Below are 26,991 nucleotides of genomic sequence, written 5' to 3'. Positions count from 1 at the left end.
TCCTGCATTCAAATCTTTATTCAAGTAAAAATGCAGAAATAATAGGAACAAAATATAAAAACAACAGTACTCATTATGCAGTGTGATCCCTCTCAGATGTTTGTATTACTAAATACTGTAAGTCATATTATTGCATTGTTAGTATTGCAAGTGGCATTGTGATTTTGCAGCTGGGACTTTTTTTTGGAACTTAATAGTGTTCAGCATTTTTACAGAGAATAATTGATCATTTTCTATACATTAAGATGCCAATTTGCATTTATATGTGTTGTATGGAAAAAAGTCAGGACTAACTGATAAATGCAGTAAAGTAAAAAGTACCATATTTGCCTCTGTGAATGGGAATACTCATGTGAAGTACATTAGAACTGAGGCATTTATTCTCAGTGTACACATGTATGTATATGTACGTGCACATCACAGTATGTGGGCTACACATTCAGTTTATTGTCCTATGACATCTGTGCAAATTGTTGAGAAAAAAAATCCATAGCAGCATATATTATGGCTTTATAGTGTCTTTTTTAAGTGCTTTCAGTGCAACAGAATCAATCAGCCTTAACAAAAGGCCACATGAACAGGCAGAAACCTGCAGATCGAGAGGCACATTTACAGTTACAGCAGTGTTGAACATCAGAACTTCCTGTTGTGCAGCTCAGCAACCAGCCGCAGGAAGTCTCTTTGGTCTGAGCAAAGTCTGCTTTTGCTGCTCACCTCCCGCCACTGAAGAGCGCCATGGCTGCTGGTCACCTGAAACAGAAATAATCACAACGCAATAATTAATTTTAAATTTCACGTGGGAACCATGAATCAAATGCAAAGGGCCAATTTAATAAACAATACAATTTAAATCCCTAAAATAATAATAATGTTCTCACCATACTGTTGATATCGACCGTCACCTGGCTCGCTCTGTCCAAGTGAATGTTTAGCACAGTGGTTTCCACCCAGGCGTTATCTGTGTTCCTGCAGTCATCTACATAACCCTCAAACACCTAAAACACAGCAACTTCAAGTCAGAGTCAACAAGTAACTCAATGTCACAGTCAATAAAAGCATGAATGAATTCACTATCATTCATCTTCATTTAACTTTTTAAACAGAGTTCAAATCAACACATCTGAGTATCCTTGAACAAGGTGCTGACTACTAATGCTTTGAAACCTGGAACGACATCACTTTTCTTGTGCTGCTTTCAAACACCTTTCACAAGTATTCAGATCTTTGAACCTTGAGAAATGTGGTCGATATCTTTCAGAAAAGGCAGTGAGCAACTTGGTAAGAAATGTTACACAAAAAAAAAAGCTAGAAAAATGTCTGGGGGAAAAAGAACTATAACTGTAACTATATTTGTAATTACCATAATATCATCTCTTAAGTAATGTTACAGCATATTTTTTTTACTTTTTTATTTTTATTTTAAGCACTTTTATGTCATTTCCTTGTTTTTTGTGTTTTGTTTCATCTTTTGTCAGTTTTTTTTGTTTTTCGTTACTAATTCCTGTTTAATTTTTGGGTCATTTCTTGAGTTGTCCCTAAGCCTTTGAAACCTGGAGTGACATCAGCTTTCTTGTGCTGTGTTAAAGTAGCTTTCACATGCCATTTAACCCTTGAACCCTAAGCAAATTTGTTTGATTTCTTTGAAAAACATAAGGAAAAAGGCAATGGGGAACTTGACAAGACTTTATGTATAATTATTATAACCATATACTTTAGATTTACAGAAAAGAATGTATGCATTTTTAATGATTTTTTGGCTCATTTTATTATTTGTTTTTATTTTATTACCTTTTCTTTGCTTATTTTCCGGTCATTTTCTTGTTACTTGTTTTGGTTTTGGTTTGTTTGTTTTTTTTTTAACAAATTTCCTGCTAATTTCTGGGCCATGTCTAAGTTTTTCATTGCTTTCTACCCATGTTTTTTGAAAAAAATCAACCAATTCAAAGGTTAAATTGCATAATTTTTGTATTTCCAGCATGTCTGCTGTTAATTCTGTTCTGGCTTTCTTCAGCACTTTTTTTTTTTTTTTAATTGCAGGAAGTATTCGTTGTTGGGATCATTTCTGGAGCTGCAGCAAGTTTCTCTTCATGCAACTGTTCTGGCCTGTTGTTGTAGTGTGTTTGCCCCTGTAGGCTGTTGTAAAATTGCCCCTCTAAAAACATTCAAGCTCTACTCTATAAAGGCGAACCGAAGTGCTGAACAGACCCACCTTTGTTCCTTCTGATGCTAGTGCTTTTATTATTTCATAGAGCTTCTTTCCCATGGTTCTCTTAAGAGTCACTGGCAAGTGATCGGCAGATTCAACAGGTCCCTGAAGGTTTCAGAAAGGTACATTTGTCTGAACAGCTCAAAACATTTTTAAAAAGCAGCTGGAGTGAAAAAACAGCATGACTCACTCCAGGTAAAGCCAAGGTTCCCTGGCTCTCATCCCAAACCACCAGGTACTCCAAAACAGACCTCTCACTGTCTCGCCAGCTAAAATTCAGCAGACAAAGATCGGCAGGGGTGGTGAAATGAACTTTTTGAGAAAGGGTTCCCACACATTTTCATGCACAAAATTTCAGAACTTTTTCATGACTTTTCAAACCCAAGATATTTCTAATTCTTTTACTGTGCTTGTCCATAATTGTAATTTCAGCTAGCTTGCATACACAGAGGAGACAAAGGAAATAAATAAATGTATGTGATGATAAACAAACGTTGTGATGCATTGATTAAAGCTATATTACGCTGGCAGTTTCAGAAAATATGTTTGCCGTTGTGTTACATTACGTGGACGGTCATCCCTGGAAGATTGTTCGAATTTAGTTACATACACCAAAATGTCAAGACTTTTCTAAAACTTCTAATGATTTTCATTAATTTCCAGACCTGGAAAACATAATTGTGAAATTCAATGACTTTTCTAGGTTTTCCATGACCATGGGAACCCTGTTAAAAGCACTCTTAGGACATGAGAGAACCTACCGAGTCAGTACGAGTTCTGTGTTCAGATTTGGACCAAGGCGGCTTAGTGCACCTCGTCCCCTGATGCCCGTCCTCCCTCCTGGGTTTCTAAAAGCAGATCAGATGTTAATTAAGACATCATGACGTGCTTGTAAGGTTACCGAAAGTGCTACTTGATGCCTGGTGTATCTTATCTGCTATCATACCTGTAATTATCTGTGGCTTCTGATTCTGATCTGCAAGGAGAAAGAATAAATTAAACACAAAAGATAAGAAACTAGGAGACATTGAACCAGGGTAAGGTAAGAGAAGTTTGAGTCAAAAAACGTTTCTGATACATTTTTTAGGCATTAGGTTTTCAGGTTGTCCATCCATCCATCTGTTCCATTCTTGCAAACTTGATATCTCATGAACACCTTGAGGGAACTTATAGAAAAACGTCCACTTGGACAGAAGAGTGAATCGATTAGAATTAATTGGTTCAAGGTCAAAAGTCGCTGTGACCTAGCATCCGTCTCATTTTGTGAGCATGATAGCTCAAGAACACCTTGAGAGAATTTCTTCTAATTTGGCACAAACGTTCACTTGGACTCAACGATGAAGGTCACTGTGTGTATGTATCTGCCTCATTCTTGTGAACACACTATCTCAAGAACACCTCGATGAAATTTATCCAAATTTGGCACAAACATCCATTTTGGGTCAAGGATGAAATGATTAGAATTTGGTGGTAAAGGGTCAAAAGTCAAGGTCACTGTAAACTATCTGTTGCACTTTTGTTAATGTGATGTCAAAAGTCCACTTGAACTTAATGATTTCTTAAGAATTTGGTGGTCAAAGGTCACTGTGACCTGACAAAACATGTTTTTGGCCATAACTCTGGAATTCCTACACTTATTATTCCAAACTTTCACACAGATGTCTAATAGGATGAAATGAAGTGATGACATTTTATATCCAAAAGGTCAAAGATGAACTTCACTATGACATCACAGTGTTTTGCAAAAACACTTTTCTGGCCATTCTGGACACTGATCTTGGGTGTCCATCTTGAAACTGAGCGTTGCTCCTCTGTGCTGCCAGGATCCACATTTTACAGACATGGATGTAAATTGTAACTGCAACTTGACGGGTTTGCTGTATTTGATTTAACATTCTTTAATAGGAAAATAATTTGTTATATCTTGACAAAAACTCTCTGAATGTCTTGTCGTTGCTTCAAATATGTCCAAAGACCAAGCAACGAAGGAACAAAAAAATCCTCTTGGTAGAAACATACCCATCCACATTGTCCCTGTCGTCTTCAGAAATGTAATAAGCCGGCATGTATGAGCTGAAGCCGACCTGAAAAAAAAAAGAAAAAAAAAACGTGAACGATCTGGATCTAATAAACCATCCTGTCATGCAGCTATGTTGTGAGGAGCAGCAGGTGGTGTTTTTATGGTGTTTGTGGAATACCTCCCATGGCACTTTCTCCTCAGGCACAGGGAAGCGTGTGAGTTTGCTGTCGGGGTAGTGAAACTGACGGGCCTTCACATGGAACCCGTCCTCTTTCTCTGATGTATTCCTCAAAGCATCAAGGGACTCGTCTGTTGTAACCAGCGCTGCAGGGGAGGACAAAAGTGAGCACAAACAAGAAGAGATTTGACATGTAATATGTTGACAATAATAACAAATGAGGAAGTTGTTTGCTGACCTGATGGCTGTGCTTCTTTTGCTGTAAAACCCCGACATTTCAGACTGTCCATAATCCACTGCAGGGCTTTGGCTGACTGCATGACCTAATGAGACAAAAAATAAAAAGTGGGTCAAATATTTTTGATGACTGTTTACACAGCGTTGAAGATGTTATGACCGATTTTCCATCGGGGACATCTGGAGAGGAAAAATTTGACAAACACACATCAAGAAGTGTGTCGTGTCTTTTTGGCATTGTGCCTTGCTCCCACAGCAGAGTGTGAAATGTTATAGACGCAGGTGCAGCATCAGTGATAACCAAAAACCAGGTCACAACCTGCTCCTCTAGTCGAGCCAGTCTTTGCACCATGGCAGCAGAGCTCGTCTCTTCTTCCCGCTCCTGTCGATCAGTTAAAACGGTAACCCTGAGGAAACAAACAAAAAAAAAAACATGTGTGAGTATCTGGGATTCATTTGAACATCAGTCCCAGACTGTTAAATGTCATACACTCTTTATGTTTAGTACACGTAGGAATTATCAAACCTTAAAAACACAGACTATGTTGCTGTGTTAAAGCAATAACTTATACAATCTTCCTTATAATCAGATTAAGAGAAAAAGTTAGATTAGAAAAAATTTATTTTACCGTCATATTTGTGTGTTACATATTAAGGCACAATATGCATCCATTTAGCACAAAGTTTGGGAACAGAGGGAGCAGCCAGGCTGGCTCTGTCCAAAAGTAACAAAATCTCTGTTTTAGTATGCTAATGTAGAAAAACAGCAGTGCGCACAACTCCAATAATAATAATCACCATCATCATCATAATAATGATACTAACAAATACTAATAGATAGGATTTATGTAGGGCTTTTTAAGTACTCAAAGATGTTTTACATGAAATATAAAAAGAAAAAAAATACGAATACAAAATAAAGAATACAAAATACTGAAAGACACTTACATGAAAGAGAAGAACAAATACAAATGACAGAAAATGTAAAACAAAAAAAAGGAGCATGGTTGAGACCAATATCAGAAAACAAACACAGCATCAGCACTGAAATGTGTCTTATTTAATATGAGCAAAAATGAATTGACATGGATGCATTTTAGCTAAAAAGTCACCATCAGCATCACCACGCACCATGTCCCCAAATTAAATAAGTGAAACTTTCTGTGTTCTGGTTTTTGTTTTGTTTTTTTATGCTCAAGCTTAATATTTAACAGTCAAACATGAAAGTGTTATCGTTCTTCTCATCTTACTCTTGATAAGAGGGCAAATATGCGCATTGCTGGAAAAAAGTTGAAGACTGCGGTACGGGGGAAACCAAAACAGTGAAGATGGAGTTGGTCAAACCAAAAAAAAAGAGATGAAAGTTGCTTGAAACTGCTCAGAGCTGCAGCCTGTTGCATCAGCTGTGTCAAAGTTCAAACTTGGCCTAATTATAAAAGAAATTATTACTAATCTCTGTTTCATGCATTATTAAAATAAAAGCAATTGCACCACGGACATAAGTTACAACATAATGCTAGGTAACAACTAAATAGGTGCCCTGAGGGTGGTGTAAATCTTAAAATAACTTTATGTGCACACTAATGTTCTACTAATTATTCAGATTATGACAATATTCTGAATTTAATACAGGACATGTAAACAGAACATTTTGTTTGTATATTTTGAATTAGGCCTTATTCCAAATATTACATTTTCTGGTTAAGATATGTGGGATGTGCAGGTGTTATTCAGGTTTCAGGAACATTTTTTTAACATGTAAACAGTGCATTTAGAATATGCATCTAAAGTCGGGGTTTAACTGCAGTTTGCAACACACAGCCTCTTGTCTTGTGTACAACACAACCATAATGATGGAACTCCAACCATCTTTTACTGTTGATTGGTCACTTACCTCATGGCTTTAGTTTAAACTAGATTATACTAAGTTATACACCAAGTAGTCATGGTGCAACCAATTTCAGTAGCTAATTTAGTTAAAAACAAACTAGTAGTTAATAAGCCTCTAGTGTCGACAATATATAAATTAGGAGAGAACCTAAATAGCTGGTGCAATTTAGTGCATATAGAGTATCAAAATAGATGCTCTATATGCTATAAAAAGATATTCATTGTGTTTTTGGTTTTTTTTTTTTGCTGTTTTTGCTTTAAAATACTAAACTCTTAAAGTGTCTGAAACTAACTGTGTAAACCACACTTTGCGTCATACCTAAAACATATAGGTGTTATTGCAGGGCTTACACAGACAGAGATACTCTGTCGTTATGCAGCTATACTAGGCTACATTCCCATGAGAGCTTTACTTTTGGGCCGTGTCCAGGATGCGTCGCTCCATGCTCTGGCTCTGCTCCTGCTGTGTGGACAACAGGTATCTGTCCTTCATCAAGGCCTCCCAGGACAGCAGCTCTTCCTCTTCGATCTGAGGAAGCGTGCTCTCTGAAAAAAAGCGTTGCATGCTTTTTCACTTCCATATCTGAACATGTTTGCATAAGCACACACAAAAACTTGCATTAAAGACAAACTGGGATTGAGTTTAACCAGAGAGACTACATTTCTACATTTCATACCTTAATATCTCTATTGGTGCAACTTAACCTTTTGAAACCCAGAGCAACATCACTTTACTAATGCTCCTTTCAGATGCCATTCACAAGTATTTAAACCTTTGAACCTCCTGAGCAACTTGGTGCAATTTTTTTCCTCCGAACTATAGAAAAAAGGCAATGAGCAGCTCGGTAAGAAATGGTCCACAAATTGCAAGAAATTAGTAAATTTTGAAAATTATTTTTCATAAAGATAGGGAGAAATGTCTAGCGAAAAAAAAGCGAGGGGGAAACTATATTTGTAATTATCATAGTTACATATTTGAAATAAGGTAGGATTAGTATAATTTTTTAATCACTTTTCTGAGCCATTTTCTTGCTTTCTTTTTGGGGTTTTAATGTAGTCTTCATCCATTTGTTTAAAAAAAAATACTAATGTTCAGGTTTTCTTGTATTTTGATTAATTTCTTGCAATTTTTTGGGTCATTTCCTCCTTAACTGTGCACTGCCTTCTTTCTATTTTCTTTAAAAAAGAAACCAAGCCAATTTGCTCAGATTTAAAGGGTTAAAGAAAACTGTAAAGGTGTATGAACATGAAAACAGCACTTACTAAAGTCTGTGCTTATGATGGGGGGCCTGCACAGCACCACGCTCCGGATGAAGAGGTAAAGGTGACTGAAGATGATGAAAGGAGGAGGTGCAGCGGGGCGGCTGTGGTACTCCTTGATTAGCTCGTATCTTTGAAACTTCCATATTCTGTCTGTGTTGTCCTGAACTTCCTGGAAGGTAAAGCTGTGCAGGAACACAAAGACAGACAGAGGATGACGAGGGAACAGCTGTTGCAGAGAAAAGATCAAATAATATCTAAATTCAGACATACAGATATGGAGGAGAACTCACTTGAAGATGGCTATGAGCAGGTTGAGCAGCAGTATGTTGGCAAAGAGCAAGTAAACACAGAGCATGATGATGGTGAGCCACTCAGGGAAGGCTGGCATTTGGTTTTCATTCAGCACAGGACACTTGGGCTTCAGAGGATCTGTGCCATTCATGCTGCAGGTGTTTATGTCAAACGCAGCATCTGCAGAGGGCAAAGAGAGCATTTTCTTTGTGTTAATATCTTTATTAAACGTGCAGTTCACCCCAAAATCAAAAACACATATTTGTGCTCTTACCTCTAGCGCTATTCATCAATCATGATTGTTTTGGTGTGAATTTAGAGATATCAGCAGTACAGATGTCTGCCTTCTCACCAATATAATGGCGCTAGATGGCACTTGCCTTGTGGTGCTCGAAGCGCCAAAAAAATACATCTCAAAAACTCAACATCAATGTCTCTTGCCAGGAATCAAGACCTGGTTACTCAAGATATTCCACAGACATTTTTTTTCCTTCAGAACTATTTTCTTTATACTGAAATACACCAATCGCATTGGCACCCAGGAGGAAAAATGCATCTACTCACAAACAAGGCCCGTAATCATGACAGCATGACATGTAAACATTAATAGTGCCCCATTTGACTGAGCTGTAACATTAGTTAGCTCAGTGATGCTTGGTGAGTTAGCAGTAGGTGTACATTTTCTTCTGCGTGATAAAAAATTGATGGCTTTAGTTTAATAGAAAGAAAATAGTTCCTACTTGAAACTGCTTACAACAAGGTCTGTGTATTATCTTGTGTAACTTGGTCATGATTTCTGGAAAGAGACATTATTGTTGAGTCAAATGTGATGCTTTTAGCACCACAAGCTGAGTGCAATCTAGTAGCATTTTATTGGAGAGAAGGCAGACATCTCTACAGCCAAAATCTCCAAAACTCTGCATATCACATAAATAACACTACAGGTAAGAGGAAAAATATGTATTTTTGGATTTTGGGGTGAACTGTCCCATTAAATAACCAGGTCTGCACTTCATAAGAGTTAAGAGTCATTTAGTCATGTTTCACTTTACAAAACTACAGCGTTTCAACTACAAAGACGGCAATACTTAAGTATTTTCCATCTCCACTCACAATCAATATTTGTGGGAAAATCCCCAAATATGATGCGGTACGGCTCATAAACTGCCCCACGGAGAATCCAGTCCAGCCGGTTGTCATTGTGGATGAGGATGCCTTGTTTGGCCACACCGTACGCCACCACCCAGATACTCAGCAGGAACATGAAGAAGAACATATCCATCATCTGGAGCACAAACAGACATCAGTCGAATGTTACGCTTCAGAATGTGGATATATCTGAATAACAGTGACATGTCAAGTGTAACGAGAGTATTGTTTTCTGGAATTTGACTTTAACCTTTTAAAACCTGGGCAAATTGGCTTTCAAAAACAAAAAAAAGTACTGTAAAAAGTACAAGAAAATTACCTGAAAAGAGAACTTAAAATTTCTAATAATTCTATAAAATAATTTTAAATATATAATCATGATAATGAGACATATAGTTTTCTGGACATTCTTCCCTAGTTTTTTTTTCTTTTTCTAAATCTACTGATTTCTTGCAATTTGCAGGACATTTCTTGCCAAGTTGCCTATTGCCCTTTTCCCATGTTCTCAAAAGAAAATCAAATCAATTAGCTTGGGATTTGGAAATTTAAATACTTGAAAAAGGTGTCCGAACACAGCACAGGGGATGTCTATTCAGCTTTCAAAGGGTTATCTGAGCTACATTTTGCAATTTAAATTTAAGAGAGCTGATTTGCACGCTGCCTGAAGCACCACCTCTTTTACAGTTAATACATTTAGCAGTGACAAGTTTCAGTAATTTAAAAGGCTGCCTGTTGCTCTAGGTATAATCTCTGCACCCTGAGCAGGACCAAACAGACCAGCTGCAACACTTTGTTCCAAAACACCTTTTCACTTAATGTGCACACATTCATTAACAGACTCCAGATGGAGGCCCCAATGAGGCAGAGGCCTCTTTTTGTACCAGATAAAAGGTGTTTTGGAGCGTAGCATTTTGTTCTCTGCAATTGCTGCTGCATTACATCAGTTCTGGATTCATTATAATGTCATGTGAGCCTCTCACCATCCTCCTGACTATGATGATTTTGGGCCCCAGGGTTCTGCTGATTGTGAAGATGGCCATGAGACGGAGGCAGAAGACCACAAAGTCGATGCAGAGGAGGATTTTACCCGCGTAGAAGAGCTCAGTCGTCAGCCTGAGATAGAAAAACTTGTTTATTCATAGACTGCCACTTCTATGGCTTAAAGTGATTGTCTGGGAGGGAAGAAACCTTACCTGAATGTGAGGCCGATAATAAAGAGGACAATGGACAGAACATCTAAAATATTCCACAGGTCCTGGATGTACATCCTGGCTTTTTTACGAAACCCAAAGCCATCAGGATCATGAAACAGCTGAGACAGAAAAGTTAATTTAGCTTTGTAGATTAGCTATATTAATATTTCTAATAAGTGTCCAAGCTGCATCCTCTCACCTGTCGGACCTCCTCAAACACCAGAGAGAGCAGCCAGATGTAGAGCAGCACCTCACCAGCAGAGGGCGTGGTCTGGAAGTCAATCATCAGCACCACAGCAAACAGGAAGAGGAAGGCGAAGTATGACACAATATTCCAGTAAAACTTGACCTGCGGAGAGCTGTACAGGCGGACCAGCCGGGACCAACGGCTCAGAGGCCTCAGGCGCTGCAGACTGGGGTCACTGTGGATCAGAGACTGTTTGACTGTGTGACTGTTTTTTGTTCAGACACATTTCTTGCTCTTCCCTCACTTACCTGAAAAATCACAACTCTTACAACTGTTAGAAGTTAAAATCCAGACCTTTAATAGTTTAGTTTCAAAATATTTAAGTGTTTAGAAACTCTTGGAAATGGTCATACAGCCAGAAAAAAATGAGCTTTTTTTCTGTGAAAAGGGTCATAATTTATCAATGTATTAAAGAGTAACTGTCAACTTACGGACAGCGAGCATTTGTTCTCAGTGTACTTCCTGTCACTGACTCCACTGTCTTGATCTCTTCATTCTTATCAGCTTCTCTCTGGAGGACTTCATCACGTCTACAGAGAATTACAACTTCATTGAGAAACCATAAAGCCTTTGAACAACACTATAGATGTGGTACATTTGTTCATTCAGACATTAAAAGACAAAGAACATCAATCTGTTACGGTTATCAGAGAAAAAAGTAAGAGCTGTCGCTGATGCCAGGGGGTTTCAAATGAATACAAATGGAAATGTGTTATTTTTAAATAAGTAAATAAACCATTACGATATAATACCAAATGTATGAATCTATAATCCAGGTTATTACTTTTTTATTACTGTGTGTACAGATTAACGGAAACACTTTTAACTTTTAATCAGCTGAGGTAAAAGGAATGATAGAGACAGCAAAGGCCAGTAGATCACGTGAAGAGTGCTACTTCACAAGTGCAGGTATCAAACAACAGTTGCTCTTTGGATCCAAGGACAAATCATATGACCAAAGAAGAAGAGCGAGAGGTTAAACTTCAGGGTGTCTTTGAAGACTTTGTTGAAATATATGGCCGATAAACCCATTTATTGAAGGCTTTTGGTTTTTTGCAAAGAATGTCCCTTATTGATCGCAAAGTGAGATACAAGTCTAACCCTTCTCTTCTTTTTTGGTCTCATAAAAAAACCCACAATATATTCACTTTTGTGCACAACAGCTTCAGACCTTCTTCACATGCTTCCAAAGTAACAAAGTCCTAAACTAAGTGTTTCTCAAGAAGCAGCCAGGTTTTGTTTTTGTTTGGGGTTTTTTTTTTTCAAATAAGGGGGTGGCCTTGGACTCTGCACTCCATTAAGGTCCTTTATGACTGGTATAAACATTATTCTGTGATTACAGGGGGCATAAAAAGTTTTTGACTTCATACAGATATAATAAAACCATTTTAAACTGTACTCAAATTCCATGGTGGCATTGTTATCGTCATGAGGTTTTCAGTAGTCCCACACATGTTTTAAGTAGTTTAAAGCAGGTGCACACCTGTATAGTGATAAAACCATACACCAGTAAACCAGCACTTCTTGGGCATTTTGATAATCAAACTACTAACTAACTTTATTTTCCTCATCAAGCTGCCAAGTAGCTGACCAGACCAGCACGTATGGGTACACTGCAAAAAGGTCAAGGCCCTGCCCCTTTTTTGGGGATAAAAACCCACATTTTAGATATCAGTGCAATTTGATGTGTGCTGGATCATAATTTTTTACACGTTTGTATGCATTTGTCTTGTCTTGTATTTTTTTTAGGTTTCAGTTTCCTGGCAATGACCTGAACCTGTTGTGTTAAGTGTCCCTAATGACCTGTTTATGTGCTCTGTTTTTATCCACTGATTGTTTGCAGTTCATTTTGCTGTCTTCTGTGTTTGGTGGGCCGAGGACAAATTTCCATCCTGGTGGACAATAAAAATATATTCTATTCTATTCTATTTTATTTATGTGTGGTTTTACTGCTTTTATCACTTTTGCTGTTTTTGGTCTATTTGTTTGTATTATCTTATTTTGACATTTTGTCACCTGCATCTTGCATTATTTGCTCTTTTGTTTTAATTTTATCCTAATCCTACCCTTGTTTTGTCTCACTTATGTTCAATAGGATGGCGTCAAAGCATTTTGTAAACTATGCTTTTAGACGTGCTATATAAATAAAGTTATTATTATCATTATTATTATTATGGACAAGTCTGATAATTGTTTTGCAACTTGCGCGATCGCAATACTTTAATAAAATAAGTTTGATTGTGTTCATGTCCTTACAGGTCTCCAGTGTCCAGGTGGATGAAGACTCAACACAGTGGGTGAATATTGCTTATCCAGACACCTATATATATGTTTTGGGATTTTTATGATCATATTTTAAGCAATAGCCAAAATACTGTGTATTCAAAACTTATATCATATAAGTATCATTTCCAGGCCTGAAAAATACTTTTTCTAATTTCATAACTATTCCAGGAATTTCATGACCATGGGACCCCTCGACTTTGTATGACCATGCAGATCATTGTCCGGGCTGACTTCGATAAGATGGCTACCCGTACAGTTTCACACATGTAACACACAGGACTCACCTAAAAACCAGAAAGCTGGTGTAGATCAGTGGGAAGAAGACCATGCAGATGAGTACTCTCCACACTGGGTTGTCCACTGAAAGTTCACCACACCAGATCTGTGTCAGAAGAGCCTTAAAGACAGACACATTATCAGACTGAATCTACAGCAGTAATGTTGTTTAGGTCAAACCTCATGGGTATCAAAAGTCTCAGTCATCACATTCAACTCTATGTTTTTTACTCCATAAAGTTGTGTATTCAACTCAGTTGTGCAGTGAATGCCAGGGTGCAAACAGCTGACATTTTTTTTAAGTTTCAAGATTTTTAAGGTTCTCCTGGATTTTAAAATTGTCGAAAGAAAAGGCTGCAAAACATCAATCTGAAATTCTGCTCTACCTGAACACCTGACTGAGCTACAAAGTTTTTATCATCAGCCTCCAGTGCCAGCCTCAGGCACGTTGTCCTTCCCCAAAACGGAGACGCACGAACCAACAACTTCCGAGCCCGCTCTTCATCGCTGTTGTGGCACTCACTGAACACACCTGGGAGAGACACACACACACACACACACACACACACACACACACACACAGACACAGAAGACAAATGCTAACCTTGTAAAAAATTCTTATATGTCACATTTTTAGAGCCACACATGTTATGCCTGTAATATTATTACCAATTGCGTGTTCCTCATAGTGACTGGCGAGCTCTTTCATGGCCTCTGCCTCGTCCACATCACTTTCTTCCTCTGCCATTTTCTTCAGGATCTTACTGGCGGCCAGAGCAGCTGACATGCAGTCTCTACACTGTGCACATGCAGATACAGACACAGAAAGATGCAATGCCACATACAAACAACTATTTTCAAATTCTGCATGCATTGGTGTTTTTTGTGAGCACCTGCTCCCAGGCAGTTTCAGCCAGCTCCTTATTGTTCTGGACGACAGCCCAAAGGAAAAGATCTGTGGCTGGGTCCCTCTCAGCTTCAGCATTGTCCTCTCTGATTGAAGCCTGGGAACTGGGACTTTTAGACAGCTAGATGGAAAGTAAAGGAACGTGTTCTGTTACTGTCTGGGTTTTGGACGTATCCATATCAGTTCTACTAAAGCATGTCCAGACACAGAATTTGATTTTTAATATTTCATTTTTGTTTGGATAACTGTTAAATTACATCTTCTGTAAATTTCATTTCCCCAAATTATGATAAATGTCATGTGCACAATTCTGGTGGAAAAAATCCTGATTCATTTATCTTTATTTATTCAAAAGTAGTCTTTTTTTAAATACTACTACTACTATTACTACTACTATTACTACTAATAATAATAATATCAATAATAACAACAATAATAATACATTAATTTATGGAGTGATTTTCAAGGTACTCCAAAACACACAAGTCATTAAAGATCATAAAATAAAGCACACTAAAAATACATGCAACATTATTCAAACATTAAAAGCAGTTTTTAAAAGGTACTGGAATCCTAAAATACTCATCATGTATTCGTTTGAATGAAACTTGAATGAAAATTCGCCCAGTGAAATACCCCCCCTCAGTGTGTATGTAAAGCACAAAGCACTTAGTTTTGATAGCTAAACTGTATTAATTCAGTCTCAGATGATGGATAAACAGACTCACTGAGGCAGATGTTTCCTCCATAGACATGTTGAAGCTGTATGCAGTGCTGGAGGGAGGGTAGAGCGCCTGGGTGAAACTGCCCAGTAGGTGGCGCACCTCCTCAGACACGTGAGTCAAGGAGATCATTTCGCCTTCCCCTGAGTGAGCTCGACGCCTGAGGCGGGGCGCCTTCCTCCTGCTGCGGTTAGCACTGTGGACCCGCTTGGCCAGCTTACGGAGAAAGATGCAGCCGGGCAGCTGTTTATAGAGCTCGCACAGAGTTTCTTCATCCTGCAGGAACTCCCTCAGACTCACACCGTTCTCCAGCAGCAGGCTCACAAACTCAGGCTTGTTGCTAACCAGAGCTGAGAACATGGCCCAGTGGAGGTCACTGGACTGAGTGGGAACCAGACAAGAGAACATGACAGTTTATCAAGCAACACACTTCTCTAATCTGATATGGAAAAGTTGGATGTTGAGCTTATAATGCAAGGAGAATTGTTCGAAATTGGATGATAAATCGTTTGAATCCTGAGCAAATTGGCTTTTCTTTCAATAACATGGGAAAAAGGCGATGAGCAACATAAGAAATTAACAAAAAAAGGACACGGAAATAACTTCAAAATTTATTACAAATTTAAAATAAGTTTTTTTTTTAAAGCAAATAACACAATGAGTGTTTTAATATTATATAATTCTATGATATAATTTTAAATACATAATTATGATAATTAGAAATATAACTTTAATTCCAAGATATTATCCCCGTTTTTTTAAAAAATAAATTCTAAAACTTCTACTTTCTTGCAATTTGTGGAACATTTCTAACCAAGTTGCTCATTATCTTTTTCCCATGTCTTTTTACACCAATTTGCTTAGAGTTTAAAGGTTTAAATACTTATTAAATGGTTATGCTGTATAATAACGAATAACAAAAACCAACCTTCCACTGGCTCTCCTCAGTGAAGATCTCCGTCTCTGCTATGTCCACCCGATTCCAGGCTATAGCCAGCTCCAGCTGCCTCTTCCAGGACTCAGTTCCCAGTAACACGCTGGTCTTCGAGGCTGCATGGAGAAACAATTTATATGTCAGTCAATTCTGTTAACGTTAAGTCAAAAGACTGATTGAATGCAGGAGAGAAATGTCTATTGTTCACAAATAACAGTCAGGGTTTCTGCATATTTTTTCCAATGAATTGTCAGATCTTTTCTGTAATATTTTACCCAATTTAATGACTTTATTTGACTAGTTTAAAATGGGTAGGCCTTAACAGTGATATAGCCAAACATTATTAAACACGCACTTCCCAGACATTTGCGGATAAGCAAAATCTGATGCAAAAACTAATGCATACTAACTTAACCTGCTCATCAGACATTCCCACTGCAAACTAGTTGGATTTGCCAATAGACCAGACTATCACAGAGGGGTACTTTGCACACTGACAGTGAATATTCATTGTATTCATGTGCTTCTCCCCTGATGTGGACATTTCTTTTCCCCAATAGGGGGCGAAGCCAGTCTGGTCAAATGACATTTCAACGTCACACAGTGCAGAACTATATTTTAAATGAGTTCTTCAAGAAATGTATATTTCGTGTAATGTTAGAAATGTTTTGGACATATTTAAAACAAAAAATAAAATATTCAAAACTTTCCTGAAACATTTCGTTAATTCCAAACCATTCCAAGGCCTGAAAAACTGTTTTTCTAGTTTAAACATGTTTCCATGAATTTCATGATTGTGGGAACCCTGAATGGATATTATTAGATTTACAGCGATGTGGGGGCATATAAATGAATCAGCAAATCATCATATTTGAAAAGCTGGAACCAGGAAACTAATCTTGCATTTTTGCTTGATAACTGACTTGCTAATGATTCAGTTTCTCTTAATCAATAAAATGATGATTGAACATCGTGTTTTAGCACTTCAATGCTGGAACACTGTTAGAAAAACTGGAATGGCACCACATGGTCAAGCAGCAAACTGCAAGGCTTCACTTTAAAAACAAAGATTTTGTAATGAACTTTGTGGCCACAGACCAAAACGACAGCAGATGTCCTTGCTAAGTGAGCAGGATGACTGCCTGGAAATGCACTTTAATTATTGTTCGAAGAGCTTAGAGATGGAGACTACAGGGAAAGCAGTTTAGATAGATGCATGAATCATCATGATCATGAGCTAAGTGAATGTCCAGTGTGGTGGACCCACTTTTAGTGCTCTTTAGCTCAGTGTACTTTATAACAATGTGCATTAAGCCTCATCTAAATGGGTTTCATGAGTCTTTCTCAAGACCAGCACGAGGAGGAAGACATTTGCAAGCATTACATAATTTTATAAAACACATCAAGTGTGGTTATCAATGTCTCTCTGTATAAAAAAGCAATCGTTAATGTGAACGTATCTGCAAGAATATCTGTGTTGGTTTTGATTTGGGCACATTTGATACTGCAGTCCAATCACTTTTCTGAGAAGCAACATTATACTTCCTAAGAGCTGTTTTGGCACCAAGCCTTTCCGTCTTCATACTTAATGTTGTGTAGGATGCCTACAGTCAGTCCAATCTTGTGCTGAGTATCAGCGTGAAAACCAAATCCCACCTTTCAGTAGTGCTTGAAGAATAGCTACATCCACATCTCCATGATTGTCCTCGCTTATTCTGAATACCGTCAGTAAGTGAGGAATTCTGATGATGTCCTGAATCTGGTACAGAAAGACACACATGCACAGTTTCACATCAAACCTGGACCCAAGAAGAACCAGGAGACCCAGAGGACCAGAGGCCAATAAGGGTTCAAGAGTTCAGAGGTCTATTTGGGAGCTTGACCTTTAGCCTTGAAAGTGATGAGTCAAATTTCAAAATCATTTCTGAAATCATCTGGTAGCCAGGAAAGGGAGGCTAAAATAAGGATCATATGATCATGTCTCATCTGTTAAAGAAATACATCACCCACAAAATGACCATTTGTATATCAACTACTCACCATATGATACATTAAATTCCTGAAGAAACCTTTGTTTTCCTTGCATGCATCCACAGTGAACAGATAATCCAATAAAGGCAAACATTCTTTATGAATTGAAGTAGCGAGGGGCTGCATTTAACACAAGCAAAACTATATCAAACATCTGTTTACAACTCATGCAGATTAATCCAAGTCTACAGTCAATACTTCCCAAATGCGTGCATTTTCGCAAAACAGTCAGATTTAAAATGTCAATGCACTTGAATTGAAGGGTTTGATTAGGGCACCCTAAGGTGGGAGTATTTTAGATAGTTAGGTTATTGCAACAATGCATGTATTTGGGAAGCACAAGCTGGATACTTCAGACTTGGATTATACTGCATGAGTTGTGTGAGTTTTTAAATGGATGTTTGGATATAATGTGTGTTAATACTTTAACACATTGTGTTGTATTGTTGTACTGTACTGCTGTTATATATGGTTATATATGTTATATATAACTGACTTCAGTTCATAAATAATGTTCACCTTTTGTGGATCCTTCAATCACACTGTAGGCATGTGAGAAAAACAAAGTCTTCTTCACAACTTCAATGGAAAACACACTGACTAATTGACATACAAATGATCATTTTGTGGGTAAAGTATTCTTTTAAGATCCTTGATCGAGAAAGAAAACAGGAAACATTACAAGACCCAAACCGAGCCTTGTGGTGCACCACAATTGAGATGGATGAAGCATCACATATAGTATTATAAACCATGCTATGACTGAGGTATCACTGGAACGAAACGAAGCTGTATCAGAGCGATTAAGCAAGACGTTATGGTCCACAGTACCAAATGCAGCACTACAGTTCAGTAATAATAATGAGCAGTCTCCATCATCAGACACTACTAGAAGATCGTTAAAAACCTGCAGAAGGGTGGTTTATATGTCTCTGATGGTATCTAAACCCAGAGTGAAATTGAAATTTCTCTAAAACATATTGTTGCTATTACTAAAATACTGTTAATAATACTACTTATTTAGATAATACAAATTTTTTAGCCATGGATCTAAAGTTTCAGCCAGTTTATCCAGAACAGACTGACATCTCCCAACAACTATTGGATAGATTGATGATTGCCTGACTTTACTTCGAGCGTCAATATAAGGTGGACATTTTTGGTTAAGAGTGAAATGTCTGGACAACTATGGGATGGACTGCCATTAAATTTGGTACATTCATTGTCCCCAGAAGATGAGTTGTAATAACTTCGATCCCTTTTTCTTTCATTTATGGCTTTCCATATGTCCAATACTTTGGTATAAATTTAAATGCCTGAAAAATCACCATCAGCAAATTCTAGCATACAACAATGCTAATTTAAGATAGTAGTAAGAAAGAAATAGTAGCTTGGAAACTGGTCTGTAATATCTGAAGTCGTCTGTATAATCAGAAAAATACCTTCTTGGTCCATTCTATGATCTTGAGGTCGGGGAAGTTTTCATACTCTTGGCCAAAGAACTTTTTCATTAACTGGTGGATGAGGGCGATGGTGACTCGGGTTACTGGCAGTCCTGCCACCTGGGCGATCACATCTGCTATTCTCCCGGAGCCCTCCAAGATCACACAGGGTGTACCGTTCAGCATGGCATTATAGATGGTCTGAGAGGAGAAACACAGAACAGTCAGACAAGACAGTGAGACAAAGAGAGACACAGAAAACTGACGACTCACATTCAGAGTGCCTGGTCCTCCATCCAAAACCACACACACCACAGGGATGGTCACGCCACTCTCTGCAGATTAGACAATAAAAAATCGATATTAAAAGCAGGACAGATAAAACCAGAACGAGATTTGAGATGTTATCTGTAACAGCTTGCTGCTTCTGTGGACGTTGCATCAGCTATTTTCAACCTTTGTTTCCAAGGCGCTTTCTGGAGATGCACTTTTCCAGCTGGCTACGCAGTTCAATCTCCACGCCGTAGCGTCCATGGGTCCCATCGTCCACCAGCAGGAAGTGGGTGTGGTTGTTATCAAGACAGGAGAGTCTGCCCTGGTCCTTTATGTCCATTAAATAATGGGCTGGAAAACAACCCTGCAGACAAAGAGGAAGTGAAGAGAAAGTAAAGTAGAGGAAGACGTATATGCAGTTGATGAAACTTACCAAGAGACAGAGACACGCCACATGTGTAAATGTGTTTAGTGTACCTCTGGATGCACCAAAGTGTCCCTGTTGTGAATGATTCCCCACGTTGCAACTCCAATGGCCACAATCTGGCCGTGCATGGAGTTGCTCAGGGCGTAGTCCCTCACAGCCTGCCCAACATGCTTCATCACACCGGTGTGTGTACCTCCAGTGATGATCCACGCACCTGTGTACAACATGAGTCAATTCAATACTACATACTGCACATACACTATATGTCCAAATGATTTGTCAAAATAGTATATTTGCAGTATGTATGAATACTATTTGGGGGGAAATATGTGGACACCTACAAATCTGTGATTTTTAAGCATGTCATTAAAAAAATCATGGGCATTAGAGTGATAAATTGTCATTATGCTTATTGGTAACTATTCATCGCCAAGATAAAGTTACACGTATAAACCCTCAATAAACCTCAACTTTTCTTTCTTACAGTTTGATTTTTACATAGATTGCACAAATTAAATGTTATTCAGTGAACTCGCTGTTTCCCCCTGCTTCCACTCTTTATGCTAAGCTAAGCTAACTGGCTGCTGACTGTAGCATCATATATAATGGAAGATATGAGGGTGGTATCAATCTTCTCATCTAACTCTCTAAGCCAATCAGCATATTTTCCAAACTGTCAAAAAATTTTGAGCTATAACATGTAGCTATAACAGTACTCACTCCTCTAGGAAGGCTTTCCACAATAATTTGGAAGCAACCCAGCTGGCCGCTAAAAATGTTAAACATTAAAATTTGTTTTGTTATAATGTCAGATGACAAAAGTCAATACTGGGATAATTTCTAATGCCAACATCAATATGATGTTGAATACTGACGACAGATAACATTGATTTTTTGTTGGCTTTAAGTTGTGTTATTAAATAACCAAAATCCAAAGTCTCATGCCAACATTATATGATGTAGAATAACAACATTTAGGCATTTAGTGTGATATGGAGAACAAAATTTCAATGTTAACAACCAACAAACATTAAATTCTAACATTGTTATGCATATGAAATATTGTTAACTTGATTTTCATTCCAGCCAAAATCTAATGTCTTTTCAATGTAAGAGTAAATGCCCTTCTGATATCATAGTGACATCCGGTGCCAGCTGGGTAGCAGCAGGGATTTGCTTTTATTACGCCACAAAAGCTCAGTTAAAATTGTCCAAGGTTTGGGTTGGGAGATAAGATCTAGCCTGCAGTCTGGGTCCTGATGTATTTCAAGGTGTTGAGTGGGGTGAGCTCACACCAGAGCCACAAAACTGTTTCATGAACTTCAATGTGTGTATGAAGCTTTTTCATATCAAACAGAAAATATCTGTCACAAATTTGGAAGCACATGGTCGTGTAAAATATGCTGTACATGCTGTAGCATTACAGGTATAGGTCTACCATGCAGGAGTATCTGTAACTGTTTGTAAAACTCACTCTTGTTTGACATTTTCCCTTGCATTTGTTAGTGCTGTGCACGCTCATCTGTCCCATGTACTGTTTTTGCAGTTAGTCTACAAGCAAATATCAGATGTCAATCAAACTGGCAGCAGCTTATAAAAGCCTCTGCCAGTTACAGTAAACTGGAGAGCTAAATGATTTTCCAAGTAAATAATTAATTTGTTTGTTTCTTTCTGGCGCTGCCTCACTACCAACAAAAAAATTTGTTTTGACTTTTACTCGCTGGCATCTTTGAGTACACGTGAACACACGGCATAGGTAAGATCCAGTTAGAATGTAACCAGTATGAAATGGGACACAATCAGCAAGATTAGTGGGCAGTGAATGCAATTTAAGTAGCTCTGTTTCAGGCAGAAGGAGTGAACCTCTGAGGGTGATCCGGTATATTTCATCACTTGCAGACATTGACTCCACAGCTACACAGGAAGTCATATAACAGATGCTTTCACAGACTCTCTGGTTAATCATCATCTTAGTCTGACCTGTTGTCTGGGCCACTTTGATAAGACCTCTGTGGAACATGTTCTTGAGTCGAGCCTTCAGATAGAAGTTCTTGGCTCCTCCGGTCACTGAGATCAGCAGGTTGGGAGGGGACAGTTTCCACTGGTCAGTCAGTAACTGGTACAGGATTTCTGGACTGGTGTCTGTGGACACTCGCACATACTGAGAACAACAGAGGGACACAAAGGTGAGGAGAAAGACAACCAAACTCACATGTAATGTTATTAAAGTGGAGAGGAATGATGGGTTTCACCTTGCCAGTCTTCTGTCCCAAACCGCCAAAGCTGATGTCTCCAAAAGCATCAGTGGGCACTTCTCGAACGTGTCTGTGTCTGTCCCACAACTCGCCTGCAAAGTCCTCCGGCTTGATGGCTTCGTCCACATGATCAGTCTTTGAGTAGCCACACTTACAAGCATCCTCTCTGGTGGAGAAACAAAAAGAAATCTTGTAATATTTCAGCTACCACAAACAACCAACAGATTCAGTTAACATTAACACAGCCGCCCTGGAGGTGACGGAGGGCGATGCCTCCTCCCAGAAACACAACAGAGGGCTGATGCTACAGTGTCTCTGTATTATTGTGCAGCAGCAGTAGTAAACTACAAGGTCATTTTAGACACTTTCCTCCCCAAAACATCACAGCATCTTCTCCTACCTTACATCTTTTTCATAGAAGCAGCACTCCCTTTTGTTGATGTTCTCCCTGGTCCAGGACGCGAAGGCGCAGCGCTGGAAAGAAGGGGAGAGAGACAGGTGCTTAGAGGGTTTGGCTGCGCTGATCGCCAGAGTGTGAACCAGCCGTGACTCCCCCTCACTCATCCTGGATGCAGCATGGGGGGGCTTAAGGTGCACAGATCTGCCTCCGGCTGAGAGCTGACAGCATGACAGTGTGTGAGCGCAGGCTCTGCAGTCAGGGCTGAGGATGCTGGCTCACACTCAGCACTGCATCAATGATGTCAGAGGCGAGCTAAAGCTGAGCACTGCTGAAACACGAATAAACCGTACAGCTACAGGACAGAAAGAAGCCGGGCGCCAGCTCTGAATCGATACAATACTGTATTACTGAGAGTGGATTAAATACACACCAGACTGAAAAACGGAAATTGAAAGATATACATTGTGTGGTTTGTAAATGATTAAATTGCATCAATTCAAAACTATTTGTTGTACTTGAAAGAAAGGGATATAGATCAGGCTTATCACACAAGTGAAATTATACATTTTTTGGACAGTAGGCGACACTTACATAAGTACTATACTTAACCCTTTGAAACCTGAGCAAGTTGGATTGATTTCTTTCAAAACACGGGAAGAACGCAATGACTAAGGAGAGAAAAAATTACCCACAAAATTAGCAGGAAATTAGTAAAAAAAAAAAAAAAGGTACAAGAAAATTATGTGAAAATTAACTATAATAAGCAAGAAAAGGGAAAAAAACAAACAAATAAATAATAAAGCTTTTTGTTTTGTTGCCTTTTTTCATGACAATTAAAACGATTAATTTTAACAATAATCAATAATTAACAATAATCAATTGCTTGAGGAAAATGCCCACAATTTCCAACCCTTGTACTTTATACTTCTACACCGCCACAGTTTAACAGAATAAATTGTACCTTTTTTTTTACTTCACTGTTGTTTTTAATATTAACATTTTATACACAAAACATATAATTTCTAAAAATGAATTACTTTACTCCATCCAAACAACATTCTACATTCTACATTCTACAGTATTTCTACAGTATTTACTTACTTACTAATAAACTTTATTTTATATTACTTTATATTACTTTAACTTTAACTTTAACTTAAAATACACTTTAAAGGCAGGACTTTTACTACATGCAGCATCACACAGTTTAAAGGCAAGTAAAACGGAAACTGACAGGCGGACACTCACCTTTCTAAAACGAGTAACCACCCCTTCAAGTTTGTGCTGCTGCAGCTGCTCAATCTTTTGATGTGGGTGAACCTGATTCTCAAATTTAGGCAGCATTTCTGAGGAAGAAAAACATAAAGTTGTGACACCCTCTGCTTGGAAGAAGTGCTTGATGGAGAGGAAGTCTGAAGAGAGAAGTGCCAGAGTGCATCTTGTCAGTTCAGTTACAGAAATGTAATCTATAAAGCCTGCAGAGCCTTTAGTATTCTGATGTAATGTAGTTATACTGCTGACATGTGACCTGTTCTGCATTATCTCTGCTTCCTCTACTGGAAACTCATCTCCAACAAATGTGTTTTTAGTTAGACCTAAACCCACAATACCACATATTTAAAATCCACACTAACCTGTTGACTCAGTCATTATATCTGACTGCAGCGGTAGCAAATCCTTCATGATCAACTGGACAGAGAGGCTGTAATTGCCTTGTTATACTACATTGATTGCTCCACCCTCTCAAAAAAATATCAGCCTCCTACTGTCAAGACAGCTGCCGTTCACTCAGGCCTCACATTAACACCAAATCAAAGGACTGTGATATCATAATGTGATCTAAGCACACTTTGATTCACAGGTTTGAGTGTTTCATGCACACACTTCAACACTTTTCAGTCTGTGTTTTCATCAGCACAAATTTTGCAAACATTAGTGACAAAATGCCAACATTTAAGGTATAATTGATCATAGTCAACATACCTGTTTAATGCCTTCAGATGCTCCTTTCACTTGGATGGAGTACAGCAATAGCATGAAGTCGCTTCTGGCTTCCAACTCGACAAAACACACTTTGAGACATGTGTGAAGTTGTGTGTTTAATGTCCTTTGCCAGGCGTTACAGCCTTAGTTGCTAGGTGACACCTCCAGAGTATTCATCTAGGGATCTTGTTACCGAATGCAACTCTGATTGCTCTCAGTAGCTATTGTATACTTGTGTTGATGGTTGTCATTCATTAAATCTATCACCACTTACTTAATAGTCACTGTGCTTGACAGTTCAGGTATTATTCCATTGCTAATCTGGTATATAGCACTTTATACTCAGCACAGAGTGCCCTAAACAAGAGATGCCTCCCAAAACAGCAAGAAAGTACGTCAACATACAGTACCAACATAGCTGCTGGTCAGATAATTTTCAGATAATTTTCTTGTCACCTTCACTATTTTTTTTTATTATTTTATTTTTTATGCTTTATTCCTTGTCAAATTGCTCATTCTGGTTTGAAAAAAATCAAACCAATTTTCTCAAGTTTCAGGAGATTTAAATGCAAGTGAAAGGCATCTGAATGCAGCACAAAAAAATCTGATGTCTATCCAGGTGTTAAAGGGTTAGCAAAATATTGGGACAATATTTTAAGGGAGATTATTGGTGCTTTCTGAAACTATTTAATAAGCATGGGACTTGCCAGACCCACCATTTATTAATGTTTTTCAATAGCAAATCAAGGAAAAACTACCAGCGTCTGCTTTTATCTACACAGACAACATTTTCATTTTGTTCATTTTCTTCAAGAAATTTTACTGTAGCAACCTGCATCTATTGGACTGCCAATGCAATTTATTCTACTAGTCCAATTAGCTACAAAAATATTAATAAATGTAATAATAAAAACATTGATACTTGGCATTTGTGGAATGATACAATATTGCAATGCAAAATATCATAATACTATGCTGTATCGATTTATCTATTTAGACCTTCACAATGAGATTTGAATAAATTCATCATCAGTAAGATGGATATAATGACTGAATGAGTAAAGGTGAAAAATAAAACAGCTCGAACAGTCTGGTAAGTTCAGAAAATTACATCACTTTCCTGTGATGCTGCCTTTAAAACCAAGAAAAGACAACATTTACAATACAACGATATCCCAAATCTAAGACATCTACTCGATTATCACAATATTGTTAATATCGATATATTGCCCAGCCCTGTCTCAAAACGAGGTTTATATATTTAGCCCCCGACCAAACGTTCACATATCTACAAGTGAACTTCAATAACAAAGCCAATAGTCAGTGTGGGTCAAAGTACCATAACAGGCTTTTTATTAAACTCTGGGGTCAGTACTTTAACCACAGAAGCAGTTAGAAGTTAAAACGTTTTGCTGCAGGGGTGTGGCTCACCAATAAACAGGCTGATGCACTGGGAGTATACTATCAGTGAATAACCAAAACTACACACAAGGTCAACCCCCTCTCCCCAACAGAAAAACACCCAAATTATTAGCAGTGCCACCACGAACCTTTAACTGTATCACCACAACTCAACAGGTGAACTCCCACTGCACCAGCTGCTCCCGTGACCGGAGGCCAACACCAGCTGCAGCACTAAGACAGACAACTGTAAATTAATATGCACTAAAATACAGATGAAACAAATTAAAATGAATAATGTGATATATAATGTGACCAGCAGCACTTGGTCTGTGAATTAAACACAACACACGTTAATATTAATCCAACTCGGGCAAACACAGTTTAATATTAAATATTACTCTCATACTTTGCCACTGCAACTACTCCTGGACCCTTTACAGAAAGAAAGAAATTGTTGGCAGACCCATATTTTATAATTCAATGATTGCACAATAAAAAATATAACAAATACAATATTTCAATAAAAATCCAATACCTCTGGGTTGGTTGGTACCTCTACTTTACCTTAAGAATTACATAATTGTGCTTTAATCACAAAGTTTGTTGGGCTCACCAGGGAAGCACGTGCACAGGAGTTCACACAGATCAGGAATGACGCTGACACACACCTGTCCTCCACGAGCGTCTCAACAGTTCAGGTGCTGTCACCTTGAGCGGTCAAATTGTGCCTGGGTCCTAGTGCCCCCCTGTTATGTGTAGAAACTGTTTACACAATGTTGTCATGTTTGTCAAAGGTTTTTTTTTGTTTAGTGTTGATACCAACATATAAATCTATTTATCAAAGAAAGACCAATAAAGTGAGAACACACGAAACGTCTGTGGGTTTTATTAAAGCTGCTTTTGTACAAAAGGGCTTCATCATGATTGGGGATCTGATCATGAGAGGCAAAGAAGAAACAAATGTACAGACCATTTAT

The 26,991-nt window shown here is 38.2% G+C and overlaps 1 protein-coding gene across 4 annotated transcripts; it reads right to left on the bottom strand.

Annotated features, from left to right (window-relative positions):
* On the bottom strand, window positions 1-25,086 carry trpm2 (transient receptor potential cation channel, subfamily M, member 2). Of its 4 annotated transcripts, XM_088083164.1 has the most exons (35): window positions 24,611-25,086; window position 24,367; window positions 23,876-23,973; window positions 22,628-22,701; window positions 22,225-22,393; window positions 21,953-22,133; window positions 20,023-20,186; window positions 19,729-19,909; window positions 19,546-19,607; window positions 19,273-19,473; window positions 17,456-17,558; window positions 15,794-15,915; window positions 14,872-15,246; window positions 14,130-14,264; window positions 13,906-14,035; window positions 13,623-13,768; window positions 13,245-13,357; window positions 11,106-11,204; window positions 10,627-10,849; window positions 10,428-10,546; window positions 10,215-10,347; window positions 9,199-9,370; window positions 8,085-8,265; window positions 7,795-7,976; window positions 6,945-7,077; window positions 4,961-5,048; window positions 4,643-4,727; window positions 4,405-4,550; window positions 4,226-4,290; window positions 3,153-3,182; window positions 2,968-3,054; window positions 2,397-2,475; window positions 2,210-2,311; window positions 879-995; window positions 1-750 (listed from the first exon to the last, which is right to left on the bottom strand). In XM_088083164.1, exons 1-35 carry the CDS (start codon window positions 24,662-24,664, stop codon window positions 634-636), a joined length of 4,467 nt encoding a protein of 1,488 aa, XP_087939290.1. In that variant the 5' UTR covers window positions 24,665-25,086; the 3' UTR covers window positions 1-633. The 4 variants fall into 4 exon arrangements, with proteins under 4 accessions (XP_087939290.1, XP_042350815.2, XP_087939288.1 ...); XM_042494881.2 differs by lacking the exon at window positions 24,611-25,086 and having other exon boundaries at window positions 24,262-24,408; XM_088083162.1 differs by lacking the exons at window position 24,367; window positions 24,611-25,086 and having other exon boundaries at window positions 23,876-24,102.
* Between the last annotated feature and the right edge of the window lie 1,905 nt (window positions 25,087-26,991).

This window comes from Plectropomus leopardus, chromosome 10 (genome assembly GCF_026936395.1).
Source record: "Plectropomus leopardus strain MGB_pleo_1.0 chromosome 10, ASM2693639v1, whole genome shotgun sequence".
NCBI classification, from domain to species: Eukaryota; Metazoa; Chordata; class Actinopteri; order Perciformes; family Serranidae; genus Plectropomus; species Plectropomus leopardus.
The sequence above is the reverse complement of the archived record's forward strand: the minus strand, read 5'-3'. Positions and strand labels throughout refer to the sequence as shown.